This window comes from Notechis scutatus, chromosome 2, assembly GCF_049901735.1.
Source record: "Notechis scutatus isolate UNSWTSFEM ecotype Mainland chromosome 2, rNotScu1.2, whole genome shotgun sequence".
Classification (NCBI taxonomy): Eukaryota; Metazoa; Chordata; class Lepidosauria; order Squamata; family Elapidae; genus Notechis; species Notechis scutatus.
The window spans coordinates 104,366,992-104,386,903 of NC_142010.1; the positions used below are offsets into that span (position 1 = coordinate 104,366,992).

General features: G+C 37.7%; 1 protein-coding gene across 2 annotated transcripts; it reads left to right on the forward strand.

The window, feature by feature from the left end:
* Positions 1-2,763: 2,763 nt before the first annotated feature.
* TVP23C (trans-golgi network vesicle protein 23 homolog C) lies at positions 2,764-12,187 on the forward strand. 2 transcript variants are annotated; one of them, XM_087955679.1, is made up of 7 exons: positions 2,764-2,911; positions 5,215-5,297; positions 5,883-6,027; positions 7,459-7,548; positions 9,272-9,403; positions 9,496-9,624; positions 10,449-12,187. In XM_087955679.1, the coding sequence occupies exons 2-7, from the start codon at positions 5,266-5,268 to the stop codon at positions 10,479-10,481; spliced, it is 561 nt and encodes a 186-aa protein (XP_087811805.1). In that variant the 5' UTR covers positions 2,764-2,911; positions 5,215-5,265; the 3' UTR covers positions 10,482-12,187. The 2 variants fall into 2 exon arrangements, with proteins under 2 accessions (XP_087811805.1, XP_026523405.1); XM_026667620.2 differs by having other exon boundaries at positions 2,764-2,811.
* The last annotated feature ends 7,725 nt before the right edge of the window (positions 12,188-19,912 follow it).

Consider the following 19,912-nt stretch of genomic DNA (forward strand, 5'->3'; position numbering starts at 1 on the left):
CATTACATGCTGATCAGAATGAGAATGGCCACAAAAATAGCAATTTGAAAGAAAAAAAAAAAAGGATGGGGAGGTATTGAACCTAAAGTATTAGCCTGCACTGGAGAGATCCAGGATCTCATTTACATTTTCTCAGGTCACCCAACCTCAGACTATTTGTTGTTGGGGCAGTGAGGATGGGAGGAGAAAATGCTAGGGATACCATTTTGAGAAAGATAAGATGGAAGTTAAATATGTTTTATCAAGGGCCCTTTCTACCATCATCATGTGGCCCCAAATAGAGTAATGCTGAGGCTCTTGAGCAGGAAAAATTGAATCCCAGCTTAACTGCATCAAGTCAGCTATCTCTATAGCCTATGGTTCTGTTCCTTGCATGTAGTTTAATTTGGCTACATTCCTCAAAACTGGAAAGAACTTCAAATAACAATTCAAATTCAGGGATTTTGCCTGCAAACCATGCTTAAGAATGTTAAAATGTGTTTTGGAAGAATGAAGCAAATTATTTCAGATCAGCCATGGACAGAAAAATATATAACAGAAGAGTTACATTATTTTTAAACCATATAATTATAGTAAATATTTAAAGGCAAATTTTCTCATATTTCACAAGTACGCAGTAGATAATACACACAAAAATATCAGTCATAGGCATCATAGTGGGATGTCCTGTAAAAAAACTTTTATTTTGCCAATAGGTTGTAGCAGATAGGTCTTGTTCTCTTCCACACACTTCCTTAGAGCAGATTGTTAGAAAGAAAAAAAAGTAGTTCAAATACTTAACATTCACTATTGTAGTTACCACAAAACAGTGGTTTTTATTTTGCATCATTACTCAGTTATTTCACAGAAAGACACATCAATTTCTCAGCTTTTTTACACGGAAGATAATGAGAGCTAAAATATGGAGCTAAAATTTTCATGTTGCTCTTCCATTGGAAAATCTTAAAAGAGAAAACTGCTCCTGAGAACATATGTCCCTTTGCTTTACAGATTATTCATCTCTATGAACTAATTGTTCAGGAAATATTAGAACACTCCTAAAAGAGTTTAATCATAAGGTGCATAGCGCTAAACTAACTTAATCTATATTAAAGCTAAAGAGCTAAAAGAATAGAATCTTAAAGCTTAAGAGCTATTAAAGCCAACATCTTTAACACATTCTTCGGCTCAGTATTTGTAAACAGCAATGGATCATGCCCAGTATTTCCTAGCCGTACCACAGATAACAATAATGATCTAATACATATCGATTTCACAGAAGACAATGTTGAAAAATCACTACGCAATCTAAAACCATCTCTATCTATTGGACCGGATGGAATATGTGCCTACTTCTTAAGAAAGCTATCCACTGCCATAGCCAAACCTCTAAGCATAATCTTTGAAAAATCTTTCAGGACCAGCTCCTTGCCTAACCTATGGTCACAAGCCACAGTCATCCCCATCTTCAAAAAGGAGACCCAAGCCTAGTTGAAAATTACAGGCCAATCTCCTTATGCTGCGTCACCTGTAAAGTCATGGAATCTATTATTAACCAATCCATCATCCTCCACTTAGAGACAAATAACCTACTCTCCAATAAACAATTTGGTTTCAGAAAAAAACTATCCTGTAATCTACAACTCTTACACTGCAAAAACATATGGACGACACAACTCGACCAGGGCAAAGCAATAGACGCAATCTACATAGACTTCTGTAAAGCCTTTGATTCAGTGGTACACGACAAACTACTCCTAAAAATAAAATCCTATGGTATCTCTGGACAACTGAATAACTGGATAGAAGCATTCCTGTCAAACAGACAACAAATGGTCAAAATCGGGAGCGTCCTATCAAATCCAGTACCTGTCAATAGTGGTGTCCCCCAAGGCAGTGTTCTAGGACTAACTCTCTTCATACTCTACATAAACGACCTCTGTGATCATATCAAGAGCAATTGCGTTCTCTTCGCTGATGATGTAAAGCTGTTCAATACCACAGACAATACTGCTACCCTACAAAAAGATCTTGACTATGTATCAGAATGGTCAAACAAAATGGCAACTTCAAATCTCAACAAATAAATGCTCTGTCTTACATATTGGCAAAAAAAATCAGAAAATAAAATACAAGCTGAATAGTCAAGAATTCTACCCGACTCTGTAGTCTCTTCCCCAAACCCCAAAAACTTTAACCTTAGACTGTCTACTATTGACCTCACCCCTTTCCTAAGAGGTCTGTAGGGGGCGTGCATAAGCGCACCAACGTGCCTACCGTCCCTGTCCTATTGTTTCTCTTATTCTTTTATTTTTCTTATATGTACCCATTTCATGTATTCACAACTATGTATACACTTATACTTATTATCTTGTAAACAATTGGCAAATCAAATAAATAAATAAAATAAATAAATAAAAGAATAGAACGATTATTTGCAACATGTTACATTTTGAGTGCTAAGTTACACTTCTCCATCTTATCCCTGTTAAAATACTTTCTCCCAGAGAGTCAATCTTGGGCAGTGCTTATCAACCTTAGCGACGACCTGCATGGTGGTGTGGTAGTTAAAAGTCCAAACATCTTAAAATTGATAAGGTTGAGAAACATTGCTTATAGAGAAGCCTCTCGTACTCGGGATAAAGACCACCTAATAAACGGAGACGAGCTCTCTATCTGTCCCTATATCTATCAGTCAAAGCTTGACGGCTTTCCATTGGACGTGGAGGCGTCACCACATAGCCTGCCGTCCGTCTCACGTTGATGACGTAGACGGCTTTGCTTGGGGAGTTGGTTGTGACGTGGCAGAAGGCGGAAGCGATGTTGCGGCAGGTGGGAGCTAAGGGGCTATTATTTCCTAGCGCGGGCCAGGGACGCTGAGTGGGTTTCTCACACCGGGACTGAAGGGACCTTTTTAATATTGGAGAGGGAGGTGAGCTGGAAGAGGGACCCGGTAGAGGACTTCCAAGCCAAGGCCGTGGCTGTGGAAAATGAGTCCATCGCGATGAAGCCCAACCCAAGCTACCCAAGTTTTAGCTGCTTTGTTAGAAGAGGGGAAGACCAGCTTGCTTCTTGCCCTCACCTACCTTCCTTCTCCTGTGATATCTGGGCTTACGCCCGCAAAGCATTTATTTCTTCCCATCCCCAGCTGTTAAATGTTTTTGTATATAGCTTTTAATTTGAGAATGGGGGGACTTGCATTTCTAAGGCTCCCAAGCGATTGAAATGTGGGCATAATAATTGGAAATCAACTGTGTATTGTCGAAGTAACTCTAGCAAATTATTAAGACAAGAATTTGCAGGCAGCAGCATACAACAAACTCTTAACGATTGCTGGTGCTTAACTGGTCATTTTTAACTCAAATATAGTAAGGTTATCTTAACCCACGAACAGCAGGTTGGCTGTAGTATTGCATGTCTGTGAATTGGAATATGTGACATTAAGTTTAGAGTAGTTTTATTTAGTTATGTGGCTAGGTATATTTCTCACTGGTGATTTATAATGTCTTCTAGAGTCACCCCATCCCAATCATTGTGAAAGATCAGTAACGAGTATGGGTTTATATTTCTCCAAAACTGGGTAGATGGCCCTGAAGATTTATAATTCATTAGTGAGGAAATGGACTTACTATTTGAGTTATATCCTCCCTTCACTCAAAAGCTCAAAGCAATGAACTTGGAACTCCCTTCTAATTTCCTCTGCAGCAACCACCCTGCAGGATAGGTTGGAATGAAAGAAAGTTAATTGGGGTGCTAACTGAGGCTAGAGATTCTCAGAAAGAAATATTGATGTCCAGTGAAGGGATACAAGTATCCTATTGTTACCTGACAGCTCTAAATGTAAACTTTTAGTAACATCAGATGATTATGAACTATGATAACAAATAATGTTTTCAGATTCCTGGTTTTCATTAGGAATATAGTCTTAGGTTTAAACAGTACCATGGTTTTACCCTTAATTTTAGGTTATTCTTAGCTCAAGTTTTACATCTTTTTAGCTTAGTAATAATGGTATGCTAAAATGCTATACACACATTCATAGAAAATAATCAAAGCTGCTGTTTTCTTTATGTTACTATTGTTTGATCAGTACTTCTTTATGCTTTCTTTGACTAAAATAATTATATTGATAGATTGAAGGATAAGAAATGGATAACAAATCCAATATCCAGACTTTATTTTTTTTTGCTCCTAATCTTATCAGTGATACTGTCTGGAAACCATGGTAATGCTTACAGTAAATTCATGTTCAGTTAATACTTGTTCCACCAATATAAAAAGAAGACTATGATTATGCACTTTTTAGTGCCAAGTTATATAAAGTAAACAAGTATATAAATGATTGCAGTGATAGTGAGACAAGGAGTGTGATCTCACTATATTCTTTTAAAAGGATTGTTTAGGAAAATATACTGTGCAGAAATAAGGTACAACACCTGCATTGAAGAATTATTGCTAATTAGTAAACAGGATTAGATAAATATTGTCACTGAAGATGACAATCTAGTATAGATTTCTTCATCATTGCTATTGGCTTCAAGTAGCAAATAATTAAACATGGTTTCCAGTTAGCCATCTGTTTTTAACATTACACAGTGTCAATTTCAAGAATGTACACATTCCTGAAAACTTGCTGTAGAAAAATTATTGTTGAAGGGCCTGTGAAATATTTTCTAGTTTAATGTAGAATGAATACTCATAATAAAAGAAAAAACTTTTTTGTTTAATCCATTGCATTCCTTTTTAAAATGACAATAACTTAACAAGAAATAGATCCATATTTTGCTATAAAGAAAAAATAAGAAACTTAGATTCTCTTGCTATTGTTTTAATCAGAGTTTTGCCAAGTGAAATTATATACAGCACCACTATACCAAAATACTGGTTTCTTGTTTCTACTAAATTTTCTGAGTTTCATCTGGAAGTACCACAGAATCTGGCATTTTCAGCAGAATGTTGATGATGCTGATAAAACATTTATCCTGATTTTATATATATATAACTCCAACCTGTGAACATACCTAAAACTCCTGCTTCTTATTTTTCCCACAATAATAACCTGTGAGAATCATAGTGGTGTTCCACTATGGAACTTGTGTTACAATGCTTGTTTTATCCTTGTGTTACCCTCACCTCCAGGCACCCATAGTTTTATCACAATAGCATAGGTTGGAGTTGCACAATGGCACATATTTCTTTTCTTTTTTTCTTTTAAACCATTTTTAATATCTCTAGGATAGTAATGATGAGACGGAAGATGTTTCACTTTTTGATGGAGAAGAGGAAATGTCCAGGAAGTCCAAGAAATCAAAAATAAAGTAAGTTTGGAAGAAAGAGGCTGCTATGTCTTGACAGGCTTTTGCAGTTAGGTTAGGAGGAGAAAGTTATTGCATAATCTAATTCTCCTAAGAAATTGGAAATATAGTTTGGTTTAGTAATCATGAAATCCTAGTGAAATCCTGTATAGGTGTGTAGGTTGAAAATATTTTCATCAATATCGGCATAGATTCTGCTTTCATTGTCATATCTACGGGAACGCTTACATAGAACGAACTGCAATATTTACTTACCTCTTTATCCTGAGCAGATATTTGCAATAAAATTATGTTGTGGAGTATGGTGTTTCAAGTTAAAGAATTTGTTTGTTCATATTTAATACTTTTCATACCATTAAACATCATCTGCCTAACTCAGATCCTTGGGAATAGATCCTCAATGACAAAAATGACAAATCCAGTCAAAACACTTGCCTGACTGTGTAACCAATCATAATATAGTTATGCTTATAAGAATATTGCTGCCTTTATGAAATTGGAATAATAGCATAAATTCTAAACCTTGATTAGGCCAGATTAAACACTGAAATTGATAACCAAATTATTTTCTTCCTATGTCTTTTACAGACACCCCATAGCTTCCTTTTGCCACTTGTTCTTCCGGGTCAGTGCAATAATTGTCTACTTACTTTGTGAATTGTTAAGCAGCAGCTATATTGCCTGTATGGTGACAATAATCTTACTTCTATCGTGTGACTTTTGGGCAGTGAAGGTAAGTCATTTTATAAGATGTTGATATTTGAAAATGTTTGTTATCAGAGAAATTGGTAGTGTAGGGAACAGTACTGTTAATCAAAATTCAAATACTAATTGTGATTGCATTTAGCTTGCTTTTCTCTCTGTTCCTCAAGTACAGCAATCAAAGCAATGAGCTGGGGGGAGGGTGCTCTTTGGTGCTTTGAGCTTTTTACTAAAGTTATATCAGAACGTGTAGAATGTGATAAGGAAGTTTGCATTTGCATTCAAATATAACAAGATGGCTATTTCTATGCTTTATTTTATTCATAGACATTTCACCATCCTTGTATATACATGCAGAAGGCTTGCTCTCTATAATACTTTATAACTGCTTGTTGTGGATTTTAATTAGTGTTTTGATTGGAACATTACTTTGTCAGAGTTCTGCTTATGGGATGTTTCTGCCACCAAAGGAGACAGCATTTAAAAAAAATTATTCCCCATACCTTTATACACACATAAGATGTTACTACAGAGTTTTTGACCTGGGAGGATGGGAATCCTATGGAAAATGTGCATGGTTCTTTTACATTCATGGAACTCAAAATGGAGCCAAAAACATAAAAAGAAGAAAAAACAAGAACCTTTCATTTTAGAAGGAAGTTCTGCACATTTATATATTAAATTCAAAGTCAAATTAATACAGCATGATTATGTGTTAAGTGAATAAAGGCTTAAGAGGCTAGAGTATATGTTCCAATTGAAAATCAGTGTTAGATTTATCCTGTGGCTTGCTTAGAACTCCTCATTATTACAGATACTGAACAAAACAGCCTCTTTCCCGTGTACAAAGTAAAGGCCAATTCTCTTCCTTGGTCATACTGTCATTGTTATAACTTATTTTAGAGAGCATGTCAAAGTGAGATAGGAATATTCACATTGTTAAATGTGTGTTATTGCACTTTTATGCCTAATAATACGTTTCAAATATGCTTGAATGTTTGAAAAAGCACATCTTTAAAGCAGGCACTTGTTATAAACATTCCAGAGTTATTTGGGCAGGAAGACATGGCGAACTATTCCTGTCATATTTTAAATAACCAGAAGGCATATAACCTATATATGTGATAGTGGTCTTAGAAGACTTTGTAACAACATGTTTCCATGTCACTAGTGAAATTATAACTTTGCTTACCAAGCAACTATTTGCAGTAAACTGAATAGTATTGCCGAGAATGTGGCCCAGGGGCATACTAGTGCAAGCTGAGCAATTGATAACTCACTTAGAACTGTGACTCTAATAGCTGCCCATCGTTATACTGTTGAACAGCACAACAAGAATGAGATTCTTGTTTCATTAGAGTTTTGTGCATAAAACAGTGGAGGCATTTGGGAGAGCTTATTTAGCAAAATGTATGATTGCTGTTGCAGGAAGCACTTTCATGCTGTATTTAACTCTCTCCAGAATGTCACAGGGAGGTTGATGGTTGGCCTCCGATGGTGGAATCAGGTTGATGATGATGGCAAAAGTCATTGGGTGTTTGAAGCCAGAAAGGTAAATATCTCCCCTGTTGCTGAGGGAATGACTGTGAATGGCATACTCTACAGCTTAGAACACTTTTAATTCCAGAATCGGATACAAGGTCATTACACACAAATCACAGCACAACTATTGTGGCTACTAGTTGTGTGCATTTGAAATTTGCTTTACCTTCTGATTTGGAGACTAGGCTGCAAAGATGTACAGTATATGTTCATCTGCAGTGAGATAAATGATATTAAACAATTCAACTTATTTTAAAGAATTGTGATTGAATGAGCTACGATCAACCTATCAAATCATACAAGCAATGCATTTTAGAGTTCCTTGTAGAGGAACAACATGATGTTAGTTACTTTAAAGAACCAAACACAAGTAACAGTTTTTAGGCATGCTGAGAATCCTTTTTTTCAGTCTTAAGTCATGAAAATATTTAGATACATCAGGCCAATGCAAATGAAAAATTCCTTTTCCTTTAATGTGAGTTTGAGGGTAGGTTCTCAGTTTATACATTTTTCAGGCTTGAACAGGAATATGAAGACAGCCTTGAAGAAGAATATGCAACAGTCTTTACAAAAAACATCATCTTAGTTAGGAAATACAGAAGGGGGTGAGGAAGAAACTTAAGATTAGTTCACTTTGATTATAACAGGGAAAGAAAAACTTTATGGGGCTTTCCAGGATTCTGTCACTACATCCTACAACAATAAAGATGAGTAACATTAGTTCTTGTGTTGTCTGTTTCCTGACACAGACTACAATTAGTTTTCAAACATTTGATCTCCTTTGGTCTCCATAACGTGAAGCAATGTTGTATAAGCAATGATATTTACCATTGTTTACAGGTAGTTTTTACTTTACAGCCGTTCATTTCAGTGATTGAAGTTACAGCAGTTCCTGAAGTTATGGTTGCATGATCAGAATTCAGTTACTTGGCAATAGTCTGCTTATATTTATGACTGCAGGAGTGCTTCAGTTCTCCCTGCCTATCTCCTCGCATCTCTGCCCCTTTGGCTGTCCTGCACAACGAAGCTTATTGGTAGAAGCAGCCAATAAGTGCTAGTGTTGAAGTAGTGGCTTGGGGCCTTTGGAAGTGACAGCCAGCCAGCACCACCAGTGAGCCTCTACTTCAGCCCAGTGGCACTTCAAGCAGCAAACTGTGGCAAGATGCTTCTGCCACATTCAGCTGACCTTCACCATCTTCCACTGCTGATGAGGTCTGCCCTGTGAGAGGCAGCTGCTGGTTGAGAGAGGCCTTTTCCAGGGCTGTTCATGCCATTCTCCAAACCATAAGCTTGCCTTGAGAGAAAGGCCTGCTGCAGCCAGCAACTGCCTCACATAGAGCCAGGCCAGGCATGTCTTGTTGGCAGTGGGAGTAAGACAGTGAAGGGCAGCTGGGCATAATAGGGCCTGCAGAGCACAGGATGACAGGGATAGCTGAGACTTTGTAATGTGGTGCTGGTTTGGTCAGGAAACATTCTCTCCCTTGATACCCCTTTTTGATGAAAGGATACTTCATTCTTTTTCCACTCTGAAGAAATATACAATTCCAAAAACATAAAGCCTTCTATTGCATGATTTCTTTAAAGAATCATTAGGTTCTGCTGCTTCAGCAACTGTATTATCATCACCAAGATTTTTCAGCATTTAACTAAAGTACTTTTTTTTAATAATGTTACTTATGCTTAATTCAAAAAATAGAACGCAGTGTAAGTAAAATACTACTATTCATTTTTAGGCATCTGCTCAGGGGAGGAAAGCTATTTCAGAAGCAGAGTCCAGAATCTTCTGGTTAGGATTAATCACATGTCCTTTACTCTGGGTGATTTTTGCCTTCACTGCCCTATTTTCTTTCAAAGTTAAGTGGCTGGTGAGTAAAATGTTCAGTTGTTTCCTGCTAAGCTCATTCTTGGGGCACAGGGAAGCCTTGCTTCTCTCACATATCTTCCTCTCCTTTTCTAGGCAGTGGTAATTATGGGTGTAGCATTGCAAGGAGCTAATCTTTATGGCTATATTCGGTGCAAAGTGGGTAGCAGGAAGAACCTGACCAGCGCAGCAACTTTCTACTTGGGAAGGCAGTTCCTGCGGCAAGTACGTGGGGACTTTATTTACGCAGCTATCTTTCCCCTCTCTCAGTATTTGCCTTGTGCTTTGCATTTCCCGATTTAACTTTGCATTTCCCGATTTTGCTACTTTTTGTAGGCCTTAGATTTAAAGAATTCAAGATCCAAGACTGGCCTGTTCAGGTTCTGTTACAGCTGAGACGGGTGCTTGTTTCGGTTGTATTTATTATAGCTCTGCCTTGGCCTGTTGAGGAAAAATGTCACATAAGCTTTCAGAGTGCTCTCTCCTGCTCATTTGAATACATATAACTTAGCTTTGAGGAATCTGACTTTGAGGGTCTGAAGTTTAGACCAGCAGTCTCCAATTGTTCCAGCTTGGTGGAGTGTCAGAGGAGATTGTTCTCCATGAGCGGCAAGTGAGTGCGCAGCTCCATTTCCACAAGCAGCAGGTATGGAGTTGCGTGTGCCGCCACTTCCGTGGTCCAGTTTTGAAAGGGCTACAGCCTGGTAGTAGACCGCGGCCCAGGGGTTGGGGACCCCTGTCTTAGACAATCCTCATGGCTTTAATAACCTTGTTTGCTCCAGTTAACCATCTTCAGAGACACTGTTTGGGCAGTATTGTTTCCTTTAAAAACTCTACAGGTACTTTGATAATAGCATTTCTAGGCAAAGGTCCAGTCATTGTGTCTGCACAAAGGCAAAGGTCTAGTCATTGTGTCTGCCCACAGAAAGTGATACAGAGAATTTTTTCCCCCCAGAATTGGGGCAAGTGTGGCCTTCAAGACAATTTTTCAGAGTTTAACTATAGTCAATATAAGTCCTGATCTGATGCTATTTACTTTTCTTTTACAGACCACACCCAAGGACGACCAAGCAGCATCTTGAGGTTCATGAAGAAATGCTACCTGCCATTTTCAGTTCTTATGGAGAATGAGAGGGGGGAATCCCTATTTCTTGGCTTCTGTACAGGAAATTTATAATCTGTGTATGGATTTTTGTAATTAAATATCTCAAAGAAGTGTTAATTATTACCGTTTCTTACAACTTAGATTTTACAGAACCCTTCTTGATTTAACTGACTGCTGGGCTCTTTAATTAATTAAATAATTAATTCTTCACTTAGAATTAAGTTAAAAAAATAGAGGTGACATCTGTGACTATTTATAACGTTCCAGTCCTGAAATAGCCGGAACTGTCCCAAATAACTTAGCAGTCAAATATTTTTGCTATTTCAAAACCAGCTTGTTCAAGAAGTGTCATGATAAGGGCTTGAGCAACCTTTCCTCATGTGGGAACTGTGGAATGTAACCTTTAATACATGACTTAATGTGTACATTATTGTGAGATCAGGTATTTTTAAGAAAGTATTTTAGATCTGAAATAGAAAATAATAACAATTGGATAATTTCAGCTAAAGGTCAGGAATTGAGAGGAAGAACTAAGGGTTCTAGTTTCACAATCAGAATAGAAAAACACTGATGCCTGTTGATTGGCAAAACATAACTTTCCTGTTTTGTTTGGTTTTGATCTGAGCCTCCTTGAATATTGAGATTTCCTGAGAAGTAAGGGCAAGTTCCCTTCAGCTTAATACCTGAGTGAAAGAGAATTCTCAGGCTATATATAACTACGGTAACCAACAAGGATATAGATCTCAATTCATAGCATCCTATAGAGAGAGGAAGGATTTGAGTGTGCCCTTTTGTGCCACTTAACAAGTTATATTATAGAAGAACTGTTCTGAAATTGCTAGTGCCAATTCATAATAAACCTGAACAAGCAATTTCAGAACTTATGAAATAAGAGATTGAACTATTTTAAAACTAGGTGGCTCATGTTAGTAGAAAAATCAGCCCAGGTAATCCCTTGGAATAATTTAGGTCAGGTGTATCTAACCTCTGGGTTGTGGCCCAATACTGCACATGCACATTTGCTCACCACTTGTGTGAGCCAGTTCCCCTCCCCACCCTCCATCCTGCAGCCAGCCTACCAAGCCGCAAAAGTTGGGGGCCATTGATTTAGCCCATCTGCAAATATTTCTTTGCAAACATAAGCAAAATTTCAGTGAATTTAGGCTTTACTAAAAACGTGGTAGATTTCTGCAAATTGTCCTGCTTTAAATAGAGTGAGTTCCGTGCACTGGGACTAGCTTGTCATGGTGTGCTACTGGTAGTTGGGCTGCTTTTCAAAATCAATTAAAATTTATTGAATTACTGCTGTTTACTGGATGGACATCCAGTTCTTCATTTCAAACATGATCAACTTGTATATTTCTCAAGATGCTTAAACAGGAGTTAAAGCTGGGGTACAGTTACAGTTCAGATAGTTTGTAAGATAAGCTTAGGAAAGAAGTATTGATTATAAACAAACTTAATATAAGCCTAATGGTGGTTTATTGTTCATTTTTAAAAGAAGCAGTTGGCAAGTTTCTACATGAATGCTGATAGTTAATGTTCATATTTGGATATAAAAAGTAAAGGTTCTTGGAATACAGAAGTAATGTATCTAAAAACTCTGTTTTGCATTGTGCATGTTTGTGAACCTTTCCAATTAACCTGTTTTCCAAAGAAATATATTTTTTTAAAGCTGTAAAATTCTGAATGGGTTTAATTTAATGGGTCAATATCATATGCCTCGGGTGATACACTGTAGTGAGTTTCATGTCAATTAACAAGCTTATGTCTTGAATCTAGTCTCATATAGTCTTCCCTTTTTGTCTTTGTTTCCCTTGCCTTTTTGAGCTCTGCCCGTTTCCATTTTTCTCAATTGCATTGTGGGAAAGTGGCTGCAGTAGTTTCAGAGATGCACAAGTCTGTTCTTAAGTGCATTATTAATAATCTTGCTAATCAACTTGAGCTTTATCTCCTTAGCTGGACATTACAGCCATTTAGTTGAACACTTTGGGTGCTGGCATTCCTCAGTGATTTATTAAGTAGCCTCGGTTACCCAAACAGTGAATGCTGATGTAGATGACTTAAGATGGCAAATGCATTTTTCACTAACCGTATTCTAATAATTTTATGATTGCGTGAAATGTGTCACAACAGATTGAATATCATAAAAATAATACTCATATCACTGCAAATGTGGTATTTTCTAGGAAAACTTCTCACCCATTTAACTGAGAGAGTAAGTTAGTGTTGTGCCTACTTGAGTGTGGATCACATCACCCTTGAGATGTTTAGTTTCTACTTATACTGTATCAACAGTATTCAAGCTTTTAAGTAACAATGTACCCAAGTGGCTATTCTTGAAAATCTCCCAGTTTTGCAGGGTTTTTTGCTGCTCATTTTTTTTTACCATATCTTCTCTCATCAATCTTTGCATTTCTAAAGTTTAACATAATTTCTTCTTAAAACTCTTATTCTTCTATACAAAGTCATCTAATAAAATCAAGGAACTTTTCATTGCTGGGTCTTTCCCAGCAACAGTTTTCAAATTCCCCAATAGTTGTAAGACGTGAAGGACCATGCTGAACTAGTGAGATGGGTGTATATAAATTTAATAAAGAAATAAACTTTCATCCTATATTCTAAATTTGCCCATCGAATACCAAGCAAATACCATCAAATGCTGGTCAGCTTTCAAGCAAACCTGGGTTTAGAGAGCAGACTGACTTTGTTTGAAAGTCATATCTATCAGCCATTGAAAACCTTATTCTGTATAAATCTATCCAGTTACTTCTTAAAGTTAATTAACCTTCCAGATGTATTATATGCTAGTATATTGCATAGAGATTTGTAGAATGCTTTTTTCTATCATGATTCTTCCACAATTTAGATTTATGGAACGAATCAATTTTTATATTAAAGGAAAAAAACCTGAAAGTCTGCATGTCTAAATTTACACTGTAATTATGTCTTCCTCAGCTAATCTGGTTGATTTCCAAAATCTAAACCAAATGAGATCTGATTTTTACTTACAAGGTAGACCCCCCATGAAATAATAAAGATGCGGGCTACATTGGGATGTCAACAATAACAACAAACAACATTTTAAATTTCTCCTTCCATTTGTTGCTAGGATAACTATGTGGACATATTATATCGATGACGTCACTGTTAAGTTTGAGTTGATTTTTTTTTTCTTTTCATCTGCTTTACCTTTTTTTGTCTATATAAAAAGCCTTGAACATTGTCACCTTCCCTTCCTATTAAGTAAACTGTTTCAGTCCCACAATCATTTTCTTCATCTTCACCATTTCTGCAATATTTAGCAGAGAGTCTGGGGCTTGGCACATAGTATTCCAAAGATAATTGCACCTGGAAAGTGTATAAAGGCATTTCAAAAAGAGCAGTTGTGTTTAAAGTGCCTTTCTTTCTTGTAAATTAGAAGGCAAAGCTGTGCTTCTTTTCAGCTATAATTGTTGCCTTGCTATAATTCTTACTTTTGGAAATTTTTCAAGATTAGTATGCATTTGTGTTTTCTGTACACAGTCTATTGCCTTCCTTGATGGTTCACCACATTTTCCACTAATTATGGGTAGCATTTTTCATTCTGGTTGCTTCTAGATGGATATCTTAATATGCAATGTATGCTTCTCTCAGTATAGTTATTTGATGAAGCATCCAGACAGCCTTATTCTTCTGTCAACATCCCCACACACCCTCTTCTTTCTGTTCTGGGATAATCTTTTCAGATGGAAAGCCCTGAAACAGAACCACGTATGTCCAAAATGATAGTGGTACCATAAGATGGGGTTTTTATAAGATGGAGTTTGGAAATTAATGTCAGCAGTGATACTGTGATCTTTTGCCCAATCTCTGAGAATTCAGGTTCTTTTCAGTATGTGTGCAAATGTTTCAAATTATAAATAATTTAGGAAATAAGATTTGTAACTCTTGTTCACATTCAGAAAAAAATTCTTTTGTATACATAAAGGTGAGATACCTATCTACAAATGAACATTTAAAAATGCTTTTTATATATCTATACAACTGTAGCTTCTGAACTAGATGTGTGAAAACCTTCATCTTATTTTTCTCTTAACATGAAGGAATTTTCCCTAAATAATCCCAGCCACTATGGCAAAAGGGAGACATTGTAGAAGCTGTAGTTTTCTGGAAGGCATCCATATCTACTTGTTGGATTCACAGTGGTCAAATTTGTCCATTGATTTGAGTTTTCCCTAATTTCTCTTAAGAAATGCAGTTTGGTAGGTGTGCTGAGAATTCTCTTGTTAACAGAAAGTATAGTTTTCTGGTAAAGTCTACTTCAGTTCGTGATACTCTGTGTTCAACTCTAGGGGATAGTGCTCATCTCTGTTTCTTAATCGAGTAAACCAGTGATATCTGAAGACACTTCTGTGATCATGTGGCCAGCATGACTGAGGCGTGCAGAATGTTATTAACTTCCCATCAAAGTGGTACCTGTTTTGGTACCTATTTATAAACTCACATTTGCATGCTTTTGAACTGCTAAGTGGACAGGAGCTGAGGCAAGTAACAGGAACTCACCCCATTGCATTGCGTTCTTGTCTAAAACCCAGTCTGTCAGCTTTCCAGCTGACAAGCTCAGTATCTTTAATCACAGCCATCACACCCCTATTCTATTTAGTATGGGGGAGGGAATATTCTAGAACATGAGTGTCAAACTCGTGATGTCACATGACGTGACGTATCACAACTTTTTTCCCTTTCGCTAAACTGGTGTGGGTGTGGCCAGCATGTGATGCATCTGGCTTGCTGGCTACAAGTTTGACACCCTGTTCTAGAACTTTTGAATCTCATGTCTTGCTGTAACCTAGATTTTGAAAAATGGGTGGCTGAGAAGAACAAACAGTTTTTATTTCCAACCAACTGCTTTGTATGCTTGTGGAATCCCACAGTCTTATACCTTCTTAACGAGGAAGGATGGCTAGCCCTGGAGGCCTTCAATGAAATGAGCTGCCCCTCTACAAAATAAAAAAAAGCAATCCCTACAATCATTGGCTGCTGAAGATGTAGAATTCTGAATTGACCTCAGTCAGAGAAGCTGGTGCTTGAAAATGAGTTGGCAGGTTAAATTAATTTAAGTGAGCCTAGTTCTTGAGATGGAACTGCAAATTGCCAGGCTGACCCTGAAACCTGGAGGTGTTTAAGCAGCTATCAACTACTGCATGAATAATATGTTCATATTCCATTTAAGAATTGATGTATATGAATTAAGTTGATAGCACTTCTGGTAAAATTGATATCAGATTGGCAAACTTTTTCCATGATGGGGCTGAAGCTGCTAAATTTAGGGAATAGATTAAATATTGGGGAATTTGTGTGCCAGTAATGTGTAACAACATGACCATAAATACCATTATATGAAAAGAAAAAGTACCAGCAGCTGTTTTGCAGAGCCCTAAAATGTAGACCAAGGATCTTCAAACTTGGCAAGTTTAAGACTTGTGGACTTCAACTTCCAGAATTCCTGAGCTAACGACTGTAGGAGGAATTCTGGGAGTTGAAATCCACAAGTCTTAAAGCTGTCAAGTTTGAAGACCCCTGGTGTAGACCCCCACATGCCTATGGATTTTGGAAGTTCTTAATACTTTGCAGATAATTGCAGATTAGCTGAGAATTTTAGGTGCCAGAATATCCTCTCAAAATAGGGTTGTTTATCCATTGGTGAATTCATTTGCAAATATACATGGTAAATAGTATGATAGTATTGTGAATGCATGTTGGGAAGGACTTTGGTTCTCTTTCTTTTGTTGTGGTGGTGTTTACTTAATTCCTTAGGAGTACTTTTTCCCCCAGAGCAAAAAAACAAAACCCACCCACGTATAATAACATCAGCTAATTATAGCCTTTTTCTAAGCCTTGCTTTTCTTGCCAATTGGGAAGCAACACATCCCATTATGATGTGAGAATGCAGTGGCCTTTATTTGCCACCCAATTTGATAGTTGATGGAATGTAAACATTAAAAAGGATTTTGGATGAACTTTTTTTTTATAACAGAAATAGAAGCAATGCTTTCAAAGGCATAATGTGGTCATCAGAAGCAGGAACATAGAGGAAGAGTGAAGCAAGGAATAAGTTACATCAACTATTCCCACTGGATGCCGTCCAATCTGTTAGAGTACAAGAATAATCATGCCCAAACAGAATGACTTCTGGCAGTTTTAAGAAGTAAAAAGAAAAAGAAAAACAAAATAAGGAAGGTTGGATGTTCAATATAAAAAGCATAAAGTAAAACTTCCTATTAACTCTTTATTCCTTTTATTTTTTCTTGGCATCAAAAAATTTAAGAGCACAGCTAGGTGGGCACGTTCGAATGCTATCTTTGAATTAGTGAGAAAAGAACATAAATTAGGCACAATAACATGTTGGCACAAATGGCACTGCCTTCTTTGCAGATCTCTCTTCTAACTCAGAAAAAACCCAGCAACTGGTGCTATCCTTGGACTTTAACATGTTAAGGAAAGTGATTGGCAGGGTCCCCTGGCTTTGTTTCTCTTCCTATTGAAAGTTACTTCTGGCAGTGGAAAAAATGACCATCCATCCTGATGAGGTGGGGATGGATGGATGTAGCCAGGTGCTTAGAACAACTAGTGGGACCACATGTCAAGTGGCTTGACTAACAAGTTATAAGCATAAAAAAGCTCTGCACTTACCTGTCTATCAGGCTATTTCTGAACACTGGTTTACTGTGCTTCGGAAAGCGTGCTAACCTCGCATCCAAAAATAGACAATCAAAAGTGAATGGGGTGTGTGTGAGGTGAAACAATGGAGAGCAAACACTGTCCTCAACAGGTACTGCAAAGGAATAGGAAGGTGAGCAGCAAGGAAACCTTCCTGTAAGTAATTCAGGAAGAAGGTAATGGGATGAGAGTGAACTAAATGGCAGCCCTCCCATCCAGTAAAAAGATTATTAAAGACTACAGATTATTAAAGACTACAGTGGAAAATCTGTAATACGCTCATTGATAATACAACAAGCAATACACACCTGGCAGGCCCTGGCTCTCTTTCCAAATTGTAATCTACCTGTCAAGCACAGAACTAGTATTCTCTAAAAAAAACATAGTAAATGTGTCATTAAAGAAGCAATTCCAGCCCTCTTCCCAGAAAAGTGCTAAACTTCTGTATATAAAGATGTTATGGAAGCCCTGACAGATGCTTCAGGGAACACCAGTCAGCAGCCTCTGGAGAAGCCAGGTGTCCAACTGAATCCTAAATCTCAAGCCAAAAAAGAGAGCAATGCCAAGAAATTGTAAGGGAGTGCCCCCCTCCCACTGCAGCCACAAACGGCCAATGACAATCTTATAATTACATATATTATTGATGAAGCATACTAGATTGCATCTAAGGCAGGAGTGTCAAACTCGTGGTGTCACATTGTCACGTGATGTATTACAACTTTTTTTCCCTTCGCTAAACCGGGGGCGGGGTGGCCAGTATATCCAGGCTGTGGGCTGCAAGTTTGACACCCCTAATCTAAGGTAACGTGTCAAGAGAATGCACAATACTAATTTAAAAATGAGCTTCTGAAGATGACTTTCATTTGTCTTGAGCATATAAGAATTTCTTTTTCTTGCATGTCAATATGAACACTAGGATTCTGAAGAATTTAATTCTATGTCACAATATTACCTGCCAGGAAGATTTGTATTTGGACTTATATATGATTAGCATCTCCTCTCGTGACACATGCACCACGAGAGAGAAATAAAACAGCCGCAAAGGGAGATGTCTGGTGTCTTCAGAAGCCCACAGCGCAATAGCAATAGAACTTGGAGTTATATGCCGCTTTACAGTGCTTTACAGCTTTCTCTAAGTGGTTTAGAGAGTCAGCATATTGCCCCCAACAATTTGGGTCCTCATTTTACCAACCTCGGAAGGATGGAATGGTGAGTCAACCTTGAACCTGGTGAGATTTGAACTGCCAAATTGCAGGTAGCCAGCAGTCAGGAGAAGTGGCCTGAAGTACTATACTCTAACCACTGTACCACTGAAGCTCACAAATGGCCATGAAGGGCCAGAGCCTAGTGTTTAGACAGAAAAGAGCAATCTTCAGCCAGCCTACTGATCTCTGAAGACCATTCCTCTTTCCTGTGAGTTGTCTGTGAATGGGAGGTCGGTTGCTGGCATAAGGTGGAAAATGCTTCTATCTTGTCAGAACCACTTAGATCAATTTCAGCCTGCCTAAGCAGGGGCTGGCCTTGTATTGGTTGCTCCATGTCACCAGCAAATGGTAAGCAGAATATCATTGCATGGCAGGAAGCAGGTTGTGTAGAACATTCCAATATCTTAGGCAAAACCAAAAGGTGACAAAATAGGCACAAGCATCCATGTTTCCCAAAGCACTTTCAGGTAGTTGGAAAGCAGAAAAAGAAAGGGAGGGGGAGTAAAAATGTTGCAAGATCGAACCTGGGTCAATCACTGGGATCAAAGTTTTACTCTTCCGACCTTTCCAATTCATGCTGGAGCCCATCTTCAAGTAAAAATGTTGCTTTAAGCCAGGTCTGCACAGTGGTGGTTTGATCTATCTTTTGAGGAAGGGAAGAAGAATCTCTAGGCATGCAAAAGGCTACCATCAGAAACAGTAGACTGGATTCCACCAAGAACTCTTCCAAGATTTTTCCTGAGGAAGAAACAAGCAAACTACGAATTTTGATCAGGGCAAAGCAATAGACGCAATCTACATAGACTTCTGTAAAGCCTTTGATTCAGTGGTACACGACAAACTATTCCTAAAAATAAAATCCTATGGTATCTCTGGACAACTGCATAACTGGATAGAAGCATTCCTGGCAAACAGACAACAAATGGTCAATATTGGGAGTGTCCTATCAAATTCTGTACCTGTCAATAGTGGTGTCCCCCAAGGCAGTGTTCTAGGACCAACTCTCTTCATACTCTACATAAATGACCTCTGTGATCATATTAAGAGCAACTGCGTTCTTTTTGCTGATGATGTAAAGCTGTTCAATACCACAGACAATACTGCTACCCTACAAAAAGATCTTGACTATGTATCAGAATGGTCAAACAAATGGTAACTTCAAATCTCAACAAATAAATGCTCTGTCTTACATATTGGCAAAAAAAATCAGAAAATAAAATACAAGCTGAATAGTCAAGATCTTGTTGATGACCCAAGCTCTGTAAAGGACCTTGGAATACTCACCTCTAATGATCTAAGTGCTAGAGCCCACTGCAACTACATAGCCAAAAAGGCATTAAGAGTTGTTAACCTAATCCTCACGTAGCTTTTTCTCTGGTAATATCACACTACTAACTAGAGCATACAAAACATTTGCTAGACCAATACTCGAATACAGCTCATCAGTCTGGAACCCACATTACATATCTGATATTAGCACAATTGAGAAAGTCCAGAAATA

Coding starts and splice junctions, on each gene's coding strand:
- TVP23C (XM_026667620.2), top strand. Junction 5,298..5,882: donor TCCAAGAAATCAAAAATAAA/GTAAGTTTGGAA, acceptor TGTCTTTTACAG/ACACCCCATAGCTTCCTTTT. Junction 9,404..9,495: donor CTTTCAAAGTTAAGTGGCTG/GTGAGTAAAATG, acceptor CTCCTTTTCTAG/GCAGTGGTAATTATGGGTGT.